Genomic DNA, 14,440 nt, shown 5'->3' with positions numbered 1-14,440 from the left:
ATTACGGACGCTTTTTGGATGACATTTGTATGGTTTGGACCTATTCTATCGAACAGTTTTAGGAATTCTTTGAAATTCTCGACAACCACCATTCTTCCATCAAACTAACCGCAAACGTGAGTGACAAAAGCATAGACTTACTCGATACCACTGTCTTTAAGGGAGATTCCATAGCAGAAACAAATAGACTGGATATTAAAGTGTATTTGAAAGAAACTGATACTCATCAACTCTTGCACAAGAGCTCCTTTCACCCAAAACATACCTTTTCTGGTATAATTAAGTCACAAGTTTTACGATTTCACCGAATTTGCGTAAGATCTTCTGATTTCAACCAATCACGATGTACGATTGTTTTCTCAAAACTGAAAGAGCGTGGGTAATCTAAACGATATTTACGAAACATAAAAAATTCCACCTTAGCACAGATAGCAGCTAAAAACAGGCTCCAGGATTAAGGAGTACTTCATGTTTGTCCAGTAGATACATGTCCCTTTATATCAGAAACTCATTATTTTGTAAGCAACTCTACGAATAAAAGGTACCCGATCCAGGAACATCTAACATGTGAACATTCGAATGTAATATATTTAATTTCATACAAGAAATGCCCGAAACAATATGTAGGAGAAACTGAGAATAATTTGCGAACTCGTTTTAATGCTCATAGGTCGGATATCAAATTAAAGAAAGACAAGCCTGTTTCTAATCATTTCAACCTCGACCATACAATAGACGATCTCACCCTAATCCCAATTGAGCGCATAGAAACTGACTTGCCCGAAGATGAAACTACCAACTTCCGTCAATCTATGGAAGCCCATTGGATTGAGACAATTGGCAGACCTATAGGACTAAATAATGTAGGCATAGCACCTGTTCAATACAACCAGCAATCGAGCAAGCAAGATAGTTCATGCCCACTTTAAGAGCCTTCAGGAGAAATTCTCCCATGTTTATAAGCAAAAAATGATAGTTGCATATTCAAAAAATAAGAACTTAAATGATAATATTGTTCATAGTAAACTAAACACAATCAGTACATAACAGATACTATACTTCTCAGAATCAGAACAGAAAAAAACTTTTTTTTAAGCTACAATTTGTGAACAAGAAAATAAAACTGGTAAATAAAATTACATTGTTTTTTTTTTCGTACGAGTACAAACAGGGAAAGAAAATCACAAATAAGACTGGCACATGCAAACACTTGTCATTTCTCGTTGACTGTTGATTTAGACGGACGGTTTCCGTCTTGTATTTTTCTTTCTTCAATTTTCCTCGCTATATTTATATGTTAGACATAAATATATTTAGGTGGACGGTTTTGGTATGTCTTAAGTTTCTGTCCTCAATTTTCCTCGATGCAATTTTAAGCCCGACATAACTATTAATGGCTCTAAGAAAACCTACCCATTTTATGAGGCAGTCGTCTCGACTAGTGAAAATTTGGCGATCGTAATTACTGGCCTAAAAAAATGTACAATTGAAGGGGTCATTTCCATATCACACCTAAGTCACAGTGAGTAAGTTTAGAGGAAAAGTCAAAAAACTATATATTAGTATTTATGATACATTTTCGTCGAAACAGGTAACATATGAAAATATTGAACATTAACAAAGCTATATTTAGATAGTCCAATCTGTAAGAAGACATTAAGGGGTAAAAAGTGAAATTTAAGATTTTATGCTTGCCATAACATACCTATGTCCATGCGTGGACTTGGGTTTGTTATGGAATTTTATTACAATTTAGTTATTTTTTCTTTCTAATGACTAAACAATGATGATGACAGTGTACGATTTAAGATAAACAACAAACATTTGTATTTTGTCTTGAAAATATCATTATAGATGAAAATATAAAAGAGCAACTCTATTTTTGACTCTTTATATGGACTATTAAAGAAGTTATTCCATATCGCACCTAAGTCCAATTTGAGCAGTGAATAAAATTCAATAAAAAGGGACCCAAGGGGCCATCCCTGAATAATGTCACATAAATTTTTTCAATCTCTACCCTCCCTGTATCACATATTGCCGGCAATAAACAACCCCACCCCCCTTTAGCACACTTTTCTCAACCATATTTAAATAGACTAGAATACCGTGTGTACTTGCAATGACGAAATGGATTGGTTAAAACATTTATTGAATAACAAATACAGATTAGAAAACTAGAAAAGACTATGAAAATATTCGTGATGAGACTGTTTTGAAGCCGATTTACCAGTTGCTGAAACCAAAGAACAAAAAACACAAATGCAAAGTGCAACATATTTAAACAAATTCGTCACCATCATCAGAATTTTCTTCTGGCAAATTTGCATTGCGGATAGGCAAGTTTTCATAAAATTCTCTATACTCATGGAAAATAAGACCTTTTTTTTTACCAGAGATGTCAGATCGTTTTTCTTAGCAGGTTTTATCCCAACACGAACGGAGTACTTCTTTGAAATAGCTGTATCAACTTGGGCATTTCTTTTTAAGAGCTGTACTTTTTTCCAAGGCTCGAAGATACTATGCGTATACCGACACCAGACTTCATTAATGTGTGGCCGTTCAAGCTCTTGAGTGATATCTTCATCCATTTCATAACTAGAACCATATGAAAACCACATGACATCTTTGAATTTAAGATTTTTACCATCTTCACACTTTAGAACAGACTTGATGTTTTCATCTGCGTGTTTCTTGTAGTTATGAAAATCGGAATGCACATGTTCAACAACTTGGAAAGGTTGAGCCATTCTACTCTCCAGAATAACACGCTTCCAGTCATCGGGAGTGAATACCATCTCTACCCTTTTTCTCTTCTCAATATGTGAAAAATCCCGATCATTTGGGAGGTAAGTGACCTCTATACAGGAAGAAATGCTGCACTGACTTATATATTTTATCTTTCACGAGACTATGTAGAAAACCAACAATAGCCTTGTTCGTATTCTGTCCGGCGAATCCATCTGAAAGAAGGACAAGGTGCTCCGCTTTGTAGAATAGTTTCACGCAAACAGGTAGCTACCTCAGATGATCCTCTTCCAGCCTCAGCCTCACACCATATATGCATGATACCGTCCTCGGTTTTACAATCATGAATGCCGAAGTTGTAAGTCCATAGTGACCTTGCATAAAACATGTCTCCTGCAGTCACAGTTGGGCATGGTAAATTTTGTTCAAAATCAAAGGTGTATACTTCTAGATTGTTTTTGCCTGTTTAGAATAGCTACTAAAGTTGCTGTATGCTTTATCAGCTTTCTGTTGGTGTACATTTCTTTGTCCCTCAAGAGATTTTTTTAAGTCAACATCATCTGCAGCAGCAAGTATGTCAAGATTAAATTTGTCACATATGGGACAGGTATCTGAGCGCGGCTGCCCAAAACTCAGATTGAACTCTGTATAGAACATTTGCAGATAATATTTATATTTCACCTGTGGGTCCATTGACTTCCTATCATTGTGGTACAAAAGTCTCTGCTCCGGTTCATATTTCTCTAGATACAAAAGCCACATCCTCTTCACATTTAGACTCTCATTGAGATATTGTCTGTTTCTGTTGTTTTTGCGAGAATAATGAGATTCTCGCCTTGGAAAACTGGCAATGTGGTCTTTAATTTGCTGTCGGATATCTGCAGTTAAAACCGGATGTTCACGATGACCTCCTCTTCCTTCTGTGGGTGGGAGTAGATCAGTTACACTGCGAATTCTTTTGAATCTCGAGGTACCAATACCGTGGAGAGCAGTAAAAGCAGTAGCACAAACATGAATCATTTCAGCTGGGGATAGCTTTATGTTGTAAGTATATGTATATTGCTTCCCACCTTTTTTATCTGTTCTCTCGCCAGTACGAGGTCGCTTTCGCTTTGGTGCTTGACAGTTTATGCAAGCATGCAAATATATGTCTTGTAAATGTTTATCGCCCATTTCATTAAAGGAAGATAAAATTTTATTTTTTTGGGAATCGTTAAATTTTTCAAAGCACTTCTGGGGGCATTTGCAAGGTTGGCCTGTTTTACGAGGGGGGACAGTTTTACCATTTTTTGTTATGTATTCCTCGCCTTTATTTACTTTTTTCTTTTTGATATTTTTTTCCATGAGGTAGGATTCTTCTTTCTTTTTTTGCCTACTGGCTGTTGATTTAAGGTTTCTGTTTCATAGTTTGGGGAAAAAACTCTGTGTTGTGGAAGTGGAGGGCTTTGTGGTATCAATGATGGGTGTAGTCGTTGTGGATATCTGGGGATCTTCTACTATGAATGATATATCAGTTGAATCATTTAGTTTTGGAATGTAATCAGGATCATTCAAATCTCCGTCAACGTCTTCTTCTTCAGATCCAGTGTCAGTATCAGACGCTTTATTACTCTCGAAAGTTTGTCTAAGTGAAGTAATAACAGTCTCAGCTGATGGTACAGATTCTAGAGAAACAACACCAGTGTCTGAATTGTCACTTGCATCACTCTCCTCTGCGTCTAACAGTTCATTCATTAAGCTAACGGCTGTGTTAAGATCCATTTCCGTGTGTTCTGAAAAAAGAGAGAAAATGTAGATGGATATACAGAGTGAGAGGGAGAGTTAATGAGTGTGAGAGGGAGAGAAAGAGAACCACGTTATGTCAGGAACTTCAATACAAATCACCATCGACGGATGGAGAAACCCATTCCACGACAGGCTTAAGTCCACAAACAACTAAAATGTCGTTATTGGACATTGAACAGTATTTTTTATGGAAATTAAAGATGCATATAGTATGTAGAATAGTTTAAAAAGTACATAATGCCTACTTACAGGGATCACCCTGGCAAACGGGACAAGTCTAAAGAAAATCGGCGGAAAATTGACTGTCAAAAAGAATCTCATCACCTGGAAGAATTGCCTTGATGGCCTTGAAGACAATGATGGGTTGACCATCCCGGACAAGATTTTTGCTTTGGGTTTGCTTTTGACGTTGGGGCAGCAGGTGCTTTGGTTGATCAGCGGGCCCATATGCTCTGGTACGTTGACGAATCTACTGAACACGACAGGTTGGGTGACGATCTCCTAGTCGTGGGATACTGGGAACGTGTCCAGGGCCAAGCAGTCCTCTTTGGTCATGTCATCCGAGGCCCTAGAGGAAAGACTGCTGCATGGAGAAGGGGCACGTGCAATAGAGGCAGAAGCCTCTGTGCCAGAAAGAGAAGCGGCGGAAGCGCCAGAAGAGGAAGGAGCGGCTAAAGCGCCAGAAGTGGAAGGAATGCCAGAACTGTACTGGGGGGTTGAAACACCAGGGACATTCAAGGCATTGAGAATACCGTGAACCGTACCCTTGTTTCTGTAGGCCTGTTGAACTGTGGTGTGGCCTCGATAGTAGTGCTTGGCGGTGGACTCCGAGTGGTTGAACATCTGCTCGAGAGCTCTCAACTGCGCTGGGGTTCTTATGGTCACGACCGCACTCTCGACAGCATGCCTGTTGTCAGTGCAGGTCATCTTGGACAGCCCATACTACTCTTGCAAGGCTGTTATCTCCTTGCTGAGGTTGACGAAAGTTTTTCGGGTGTCGAAGCGCCGAAAGAACTTGTTGGAATTGTCACACCCAGGCAAATCCTTTTGGCGAAATCTCTTCTGGTACAGCTGAAGGGTCTTGTACAAAGTGTTGGGGATGACAATGGTGGCTAAACTGTGTGCCCTATTCTTGTGATCCGAGACGCTAATGAGATAGTTCTCACCATCATGGGCTTTAGCGTTCTTGAAATCGTGCACCGACATGCCTTGTGCCACGCCGGGCCGTTGAAAATTCTGAAGGCAGAGGGAAGTCACCAAGAACCTTGTATAGAATCGGTACTCTTGGGCGTCTGGACTGACCTCAGGGTCAGCCTGGCGAGTTTTGTACTTGGCAAAGATGTCAGCCAATTTCTCCTTGATGCGGGGATTGGTGGTAAAGCGGTCAGGAATGCCAAATAGTCCTGAGTGGGCGTGTTCAGCTGGTGCGCCAAACGTTGCTGGTCAACGTACGACTCTTTGCTGGACGTGGTCTTCATTTGGTAGTAGAAAGTGTGCAACACGTCCCTGGCGTGTGCGTAGAACATTGGGTCGGTGGTGGCGAAATCGCAGTCGTACTGCAAAACCTTACGAAAGTGCTCGAAAGCAGAGAACTCGTTCTTCATGACCAAGGTTGTAAGCCATATCACTGAACCCAGCTGGAGTTGAACCTGTACGGATTTATGGTCGGAGTAGAAGATAGTGGAATGTGAGATACGTCGGACTTGAATTACGACGGACTGTGACACATAGATCCGGTCTATTCGCGTGCCCTGCTCACCACGAAGGAATGTAAATACTTTTCTCGTAGGGTGTTTGTGCCTGTAGGCATCTACCAACAGACATTCTTCTTTTATCTTTTTAAATGTGTTTAAGATGCCTGCAGGTTGGCTCATGGTTAGACCGGATTTATTGTCAAGTCCGTCATAGTAAGTATTAAAATCCCTGTTAAAGATGAATGTATGACCGGTCGGACCATTACCGTGTCGGACCATTACTGGTTCGGACCTAAAAAAAAAATGTTTATAACCAACTCGGACCAATGATATTTTTCTCACTACCGACTCGGACCAAGGTATTTTTTCTCACTACCGACTCAGCCCACTAGACTTGGACCAATACCTTAGTGACTCGAAGTAATTTTTACGACAGACTGGGATCACATTTTTTATAAATTTGGACCAATACCTTACCGACTCAGACCACTTTTGTAAACAAATTGAAAGTAAAATGGTAAGGACAACTCTCACTAGGACTCAGAACAATGTTAAAAGATAATGCATATGGCGGCCATTATAATGACCGTGTTTTATATATATTAAACTTTATTTTCAAAAAAATATATTAGACTCATTCACTCTTTTGAGAGAGTTTGGTGGCCCTGAAAAGGGCCGTTTAGATGTCCCTGAAAAGGGCCGTTTAATTATTTGGGGCGAAGATGGCACCACACTTCTTTAATAGTTGGCTGGTACTCATTTCACCTTCACTGTACGTAGACCATATTTTAAAAAGTTTTCCTTGGGTGGTGCGGGTCTGCTTGCTTTGATATCGTTTCAATTTCCCCTCCGAAACCATTTTCAGTTATACCTACGCCCTTCATTATGTTCAATGTTGAAAGGATACCGGGTTTGGCAGCATGGAGATGCTCCTTACCATTCAGGACACTGAAGGTATCTTCTTCCTGTCGAACCACCACAGGACAAGAAACAGACTTGTTGCGAATGCTACATCTCCAATCTGTTCTGGATTTAGTCCGTCTCTTGTAGGTAAACGAATGACCATCACTAGAAACCAGTTTCCGTTTACCGCGTTGGGTACTAGATTCTACCACGGTAAAAGTGACCAAAGCTTCAGCAGTTGTAATGTCGGCGTCAAACATTGGGTCGGTGGTGGCTAAACCACAGTCGTACTGCAAAAACTTACGAAAGTGCTCGAATGCAGAGAACTCGTTCTTCATGGCAGAAGGTTGTAAGCCATATCCATTGCCGGAACCATCCAGGTCATTGGTCAATCGGGTGTAGAACTTCCTCATCAAGGGCACGTGTAGAAGAGCTTTGATGTCCGACTTGTCGGTTTGCATGCCTGCCTCCTTTTGCACATAATACAGTTTGGCCATCTTGCCGACATTGGTGTTGGTGCCCTTGCCGCTTTGGATAGCCTGGTTGCGTTTCAGATACGCAAAGAATTTGCTCAACCATGGGTCGACCGTTTCGTCAGTCTCGGACCAAGCAAACCCTTTGAGGCCGGCGGCAGTACGGAGTTTCTTGATATCTCCAACCATTTCCCTTCCTCTATAGGTCAGGGCCTTCAGAGGAAGAATCGGCCTGGTCGTCAGAAGGAGGCTTGGGAGGACGTGAAGAAGAAGAACCCCAACGGGTAGAGGGGCGAGACTCTACGGCAGAACCGTCGTGGTGACAGCATCAGAGGGGCAACTGCAGCCCGACTGGTAGAGGGAAGAGACTCTACACCAGTCAGTGAAACTTCAGGCATGGCTAGTTGGGAAGGTCGGGGCACTTCACTGGCGGGAACTGTCGTCCCTGGGCGGCTTGGCCAGGCATGGTACTTGACAAGCGAGTGTAGAATGTGTAGAATTTTTTCTACGTCCTCGCCAGTGTAAATAGCATCCTCGCCAAAGGATGGGGGAGCGTGTTGCAAAAGATGTCTAGCATAAACAACACGGATGATGGCATTCTGTTCCACCGTTTCCAGTCGGTTTAATTCCTTGGCCTCTGCCAAGGCTTTGCCATGCACACCAACAAAGTGCTTTGTCAGTTCGAGAAAGAAAGCTGGCTTGGGACACAATTTGCATTGTTTGGTCCCAGGGTTCTTAATCAGAACGTATGCCATGGCGATGAAATAGATAGTAATCAGAGAGAACTGAGATAAGAAACAGAAGGAAATACAAGAGAACTGAGATAAGATGAGAACTGAATGAAACTGCTACGAAAGAGGCAAACTGATAAAGAGTGTGAACTGAGATAAGATACGATGAAAAAGCTGAGTCAGAGATGAGATGAATAGAAGTAAGAGCAATAGCAAGCAAATAACATACCATAAAGCGTATAACGTGTATATTTTTTTTTTCGGCCCTCGTACCCACCCACACTCGGATCTAGTGTAGGGTGGATATGCTATTGGTAACATATAATTAGTATATCCACCGCTCACATATGCCCTTAGCAGGAGATTAAAAATGCTTTAAAAATCTAACATCTGTGAGAGATCTTCATCGTGTAACCTTATTTTGTGCAATCATGCCTAGTATGTATATATATCTGCTACATGATTGCCTAACTTATTTTAAAGTTAGATGTGTAAACATATATAATATTGTATAAATATAGAAGTGTAAATATATTTGTATCTATATAAATATCTATCTGTATAATTCATGTATGTATATATATAGTAAATCTATAAATAAATATAATATAATTAGGGTATGATAATGTATAAAAATATAATATATTATAAATGTTCTGTATATAAATATATAAAAATATGATCTATGTATGATTTTGTATATATATATATGTAGTAGATGTATGAATGTTGTATAATAATGGTAGAGTAAAAATATATAAGAATAATGTTATAAAAATATATGAAATGATAGTGAATATCACAGATATGAGGCTGAAATTGAGAATGTATTACGATAGTAGCAACGGTGACATCTCCAACATCGATACAAAAGAGTATCAATCATATCACCGACAGGTTTTGGTGCAGAGCGATTTGTCCAAATAATATTGAAGTACTGGTACATGTGGGGGAACAGTGCATGGTCAATGAATACACTGAATTCATGAATCTGGATGGGTCGTTTCAGAGAGTTCGCCATGAGGTGGCAAAAGCTATTCCGCAATGGTGACAGTTGGAGTTGAACCTGTACGGATTTATGGTCGGAGTAGGATACAGTGGAATGTGAGATACGACGGAATGTGACACATAGATCCGAATGAATAATGATATTTTCCACCTTGAATTTGGCATGGAGAACTCTTTCGGCTATTTCGGAGGTATCAAGTAAGACTAAATCCTTTTTATAAAGAATCACTACCCCCCTCGTTCTTGGATTAGGTCCGTTAGAGGTAACCAGTCTGTAAGGACTGGTGGCCTCAACATCGGCTTTGGTCTCATCTGAGACAATGCCTGTTTCCTGCAGACTGATTACCTCTGAGTTCTTGTAGTATCTTATGATTTTATGGAATTTTTGTTCAAATTGCCGTTGTATATTCAAGGTTGTAAATATCATGATATATAAAATATAAAGTTGAAGTATGAATATATTTAATAAGGGATGTACATAATATATGTTTGTTTTTGTAAAGGAAATGTATAAAATGCGTCTATCTATTTAGATTTTTTTTAGATGGTGATTTCCCTCTAGTATTAGACATAAAGGGATCTATTATTGGTGGGAATTCCTGACTTTCATTCATTAACACTAGCTTTCTCTGATTGTTTGAGCTTTTTATGTTTTTCTAATAGACTGTTCCTGTCCCTATCTCGTTTTCTGTCTTTGGAGTTAGATCGCGAAGATAGGGGGGTACCTTCTCCCAATCGCCATCGTCCGGGACCCAGCTCGGAGTGGCCTGTGTGTCAAGAGGTCTTAAATTCGACACATTGGGTGTGGAGGTGCTTCTGATTGTTTTAAGGAGGTCGCTCACCGATTTCGCAAGATCGTTAGGTGCTTTCTTTCTAGGATTGTACACTTTAAAGTTGTCAGCCTTATCTGCCTCAGGTATGTGTGAAATTGGGGGTGGGGTCGAGTCGGGCAGTCCGTCGCTGCATGGCCTTCAACCTGGCAGACATAACATTTGCGATCAGGTTGAGGCGGACCCTCATATTTTATCCCAAGTCGACATCCCTGAATGGTTATATGGGATGGAATAGGGCTGTTGGCTTTCTTTGTATAAACAAAGCATACTCCATTGTACATAAAGGGATGATCCCTCTACGTACAACGGATTATCTTAGTTTCCACGCAATATTGGTTGATTTTACTTTGTACATATTTGGTGTCCATTTCATATGGAACACCAAAGATAGTAATCCTCGTATCCGGAGATTGGAAATACTGGGGAATATTGACAGCTCTTTCTATGACGTATTTTACCCCTTTTTTTAGATCCGAGCCGCCCCATTGCCCCACGTTCTGAAAACACTTGATAGTATGCAATGGGGCCTCCCGTTGTTGAAAGAGTCCCAGCATCTCCTCTGATTTGATGTCAGTAGGAGATTGAGGCTTGATACCTACGGTTAGATTGCGGTGTAGTATCCTATTGTCCATGATAAAGGTGTTATTTTATGTATATATATGGTTTTTTTTACTTGAATGAATACAAATGAAATGGAGAACTATAATATTTTTTTTTGTTTTATGGAATAATATTAATATGCACTAAATGAAATAAGGAAAAAATAAAAATCAAAATAAGAAAAGCCCCCTTTTTGTCTATTTTAGCCTATTTCCTATGTTGTTAGCCTAAATATGGCATAATTAATTTTAATTAGGACATTTAACAACAATGACTCTAATGAAGTTGGAAAAAAAAGAATGAAAAATTGTTTAATGGCTATCTACTTGTTTGGATGGTTGGGCCTTAAATTTGGCCTAGATGTCTGATGTTCATCCAAACAATTGGCAGGGCTAATAAAATATTTCAGTAAATGAAATTAAGTTACTAGTTGCCGAATAATGCGGATATGGAAAAGAATAATTCTATTTCCGGGTAGTCATTTTCTATATCGACAGATCTACCCAAAATCGTCCAGTTTTATCCAGTTGCTTCTGAGTTATGATATCAAATCTCCGTTTAGGAGGGTAGCAAGGCCGGAATTCTCAAATGTCATGATAGTGAAGCCAAGCGGGGGCAAAACTTTCGGTAGCACGAGGTCGAAGGTTATCGGCGACTTCATCTGGAAAGAGTGGAAGTATAGCTCTCTTCTGGAGGTCAAAGTCCTGGCTAACGGCAACGTGAGGCTGAACTTTGAGTTCCTGGCAGATGAGGTTTATGCTGCCAACCAAACCGCACTGTGTTGGATGAAGGTGGACTCGGCCATGTCCACCTTCAACAAAACGGAACGGGTCGTCATTATGGCGTCCCCTCCGAGTACTCCGAGGGTGAGTTGCTGGGGGACCTTAAGCTCCACAATCACGCTGTAGAGGGTTTATACCTCTACAAACCTCGAGAGGGCAAGTCCGTTAGGACTGTCCAACTAACTTTCGCCAGCGGGAAAGTCCCTAATGGTCCTCTTCCCCTTTTAGCTCCACCCATACATCCCCAAGGCACAAAGATGCCAGAAGTTGGGTCATTTGGAGAAGTTCTGTCGCAACAAAGTTTGCTGCGAAAAGTGTGGATAGGGGCACAGCACCAAGCTGTGCAAGTCCAAGAAGGTTCAGTGAGTGAATTGTTGGAGTGATAACCACTCCAGCAACTCCGCGCAGTGTCCTGTCAAGAAGAGGGGAAATAAGGATACAGCACACCTACAAGGTATCCTCCCAAGAAGCTCGCCATCACGTCTCGGCCAACACGGTGCCCGCTGCCCCCAAGCCCGTGGTCGAATGCCCCAAACCTGCCCCGGCTCAAACTCCGAAAGGATTCTCGCCGGAGTTTAAGGATGAGACTAAATTTTTTGATTTCTGTTGCAGGTTGGTTGCAGTAGCAATCAGTTCAAGAACCAAGGCTGGTGAAATCAACACGAAAGACGTCATGGACGCAGTATCCAAAGTATGTGCCGACCACGTCACAAATCAACAACCATCAACCAAGGATACCAAACCAAAGAGGAAGAGATCGGATGTTCCGAAGACCGACGTAGTGGGTCAATCAGCGGTAATAAATCCTCATTGTCATCTGACCCTAAAATACTGCTGAGGGGCCTGATAACAAAAGTTCTGTCAGGATCCCCGGTTTCCGATTTTTAGCTCCAAGGTCCCACATTAACCAAAGTTCAAAACGCCATTCTCACCCCTTTGGCTCTTCACATGCTGTACGTAACAGCAGTCCAAAATTTGCCGCCATATTTAAAAAAATAGTGTACTCTTGGCACAATGCCCGTACCAGTAAGTTGGATATTGATCAGCAAAGATCAAAAGGTGACGTCACATTTGTATTTTAACTGTAAAGAAAAAAAAACACATTAAGTAAGTCCTATGATAGTTCAGAAAACGTTAAGTAAAAAATGAATGTCTCATGTTTTATGTATAAACGTAATCGACAGTTATTGTATAATATTATAACAATGCTAATGCAATACACTTCACTCGATCTAGCTAAAATGGTATAGCGAATAGTCTTCGTTCAATACTAATGGTAATTCATGGACTATACAACTGATTTATTTACATGTAAACATGTACCGTAATAGACTACTTGTTTTTCTTTTCTTTTCAAAATACGACCCCTGTATATGAATGAGGAAGTAATACAGATTGTATAACTTATATTAAATATATTATAACCTTAAACTAAAATGGCGATAGTTTTTTTACTGATAGGAATATTAACTCAAACAATATTATGTATGTTTTTATATCTTATTATATTCATATATAATCATATAGTACATATGATCATATGTTGTGTAATTTATTCATTATAGCTTCATTTATTCATTGTGTAAATGTATAAATACTAATAAACTGAATCTTAGAGGTTCAATGTTGAAATGTCTTATCTGTTATTGTGATCATGTATCTTCTTTCCCCTTTATTATTGATATAATCATTGAATATGGATTGTATATAGGTTGATTTACTTATTACTCTGTTTCTTTGTATGATAAGTATTGGGCAAAAGCAAGTGTATGTGGTGCTTAATTAAACAATACAATACATCGATACTTATATTTCTTATATAGATATATATATTAAACATTTAATAGGTATGTAAAATAAATACTGAACCTAATGAACTAGTTGATGGAGAATCTGGTAGTGTTACCTGTTATTATAACAATGTAATAGACAGTAACTGTATAATATTCTGCTTCTATTCTAGGTCAGTTATAATAAATACTGAACCTAATGAACTAGTTGATGGAGAATCTGGTAGTGTTACCTGTTCTTATAACAATGTAATAGACAGTAACTGTATAATATTATCTTTCTATTCTAGGTCAAGTTATAATAAATACTGAACCTAATGAACTAGTTGATGGAGAATCTGGTAGTGTTACCTATTCTGATAACAATGTAATAGACAGTAACTGTATAATATTCTCTTTTCTATTCTAGGTCAAGTTATAATAAATACTGAACCTAATAAACTAGTTGATGGAGAATCTGGTAGTGTTACCTGTTATTATAACAATGTAATAGACAGTAACTGTATAATATTCTCTTTCTATTCTAGGTCAAGTTATAATAAATACTGAACCTAATGAACTAGTTGATGGAGAATCTGGTAGTGTTACCTGTTATTATAACAATGTAATATACAGTAACTGTATAATTTTCTCCTTCTATTCTAGGTCAAGTTATAATAAATACTGAACCTAATGAACTAGTTGATGGAGAATCTGGTAGTGTTACCTGTTATTATAACAATGTAATATACAGTAACTGTATAATTTTCTCCTTCTATTCTAGGTCAAGTTATAATAAATACTGAACCTAATGAACTAGTTGATGGAGAATCTGGTAGCGTTACGTGTTCTTATAACAATGTAATAGACAGTAACTGTATAATTTTCTCCTTCTATTCTAGGTCAAGTTATAATAAATACTGAACCTAATGAACTAGTTGATGGAGAATCTGGTAGTGTTACCTATTCTGATAACAATGTAATAGACAGTAACTGTATAATATTCTCTTTTCTATTCTAGGTCAAGTTATAATAAATACTGAACCTAATAAACTAGTTGATGGAGAATCTGGTAGTGTTACCTGTTATTATAACAATGTAATAGACAGTAACT

The 14,440-nt window shown here is 39.1% G+C and overlaps 2 protein-coding genes across 2 annotated transcripts in view; one reads left to right on the top strand and one right to left on the bottom strand.

The window, feature by feature from the left end:
- Window positions 1-4,149: 4,149 nt before the first annotated feature.
- Window positions 4,150-7,792, bottom strand: LOTGIDRAFT_174593 (hypothetical protein; the record flags this gene model as incomplete). The annotated part of the gene is made up of 2 exons (XM_009053934.1): window positions 4,150-4,520; window positions 7,165-7,792. The coding sequence occupies 2 exons, from the start codon at window positions 7,790-7,792 to the stop codon at window positions 4,150-4,152; spliced, it is 999 nt and encodes a 332-aa protein (XP_009052182.1).
- A 1,713-nt stretch (window positions 7,793-9,505) lies between these two features.
- LOTGIDRAFT_239185 (hypothetical protein) overlaps window positions 9,506-14,440 on the top strand; it is a gene marked incomplete at both ends in the record, with an annotated part of 10,432 nt that continues 5,497 nt past the window's right edge. Inside the window, 10 exons of the mRNA XM_009053933.1 lie at window positions 9,506-9,540; window positions 12,170-12,353; window positions 13,405-13,570; window positions 13,638-13,688; window positions 13,757-13,807; window positions 13,875-13,925; window positions 13,993-14,043; window positions 14,111-14,161; window positions 14,229-14,279; window positions 14,348-14,424. Coding sequence (XP_009052181.1) covers window positions 9,506-9,540; window positions 12,170-12,353; window positions 13,405-13,570; window positions 13,638-13,688; window positions 13,757-13,807; window positions 13,875-13,925; window positions 13,993-14,043; window positions 14,111-14,161; window positions 14,229-14,279; window positions 14,348-14,424 — 768 coding nt within the window. The remainder of the gene's footprint in view (window positions 9,541-12,169; window positions 12,354-13,404; window positions 13,571-13,637; window positions 13,689-13,756; window positions 13,808-13,874; window positions 13,926-13,992; window positions 14,044-14,110; window positions 14,162-14,228; window positions 14,280-14,347; window positions 14,425-14,440) is intronic.

The sequence above is a fragment of the Lottia gigantea genome, assembly GCF_000327385.1.
Source record: "Lottia gigantea unplaced genomic scaffold LOTGIsca_204, whole genome shotgun sequence".
NCBI lineage: Eukaryota > Metazoa > Mollusca > Gastropoda > Lottiidae > Lottia > Lottia gigantea.
This window is presented reverse-complemented; position numbering and strand designations above follow the sequence as displayed.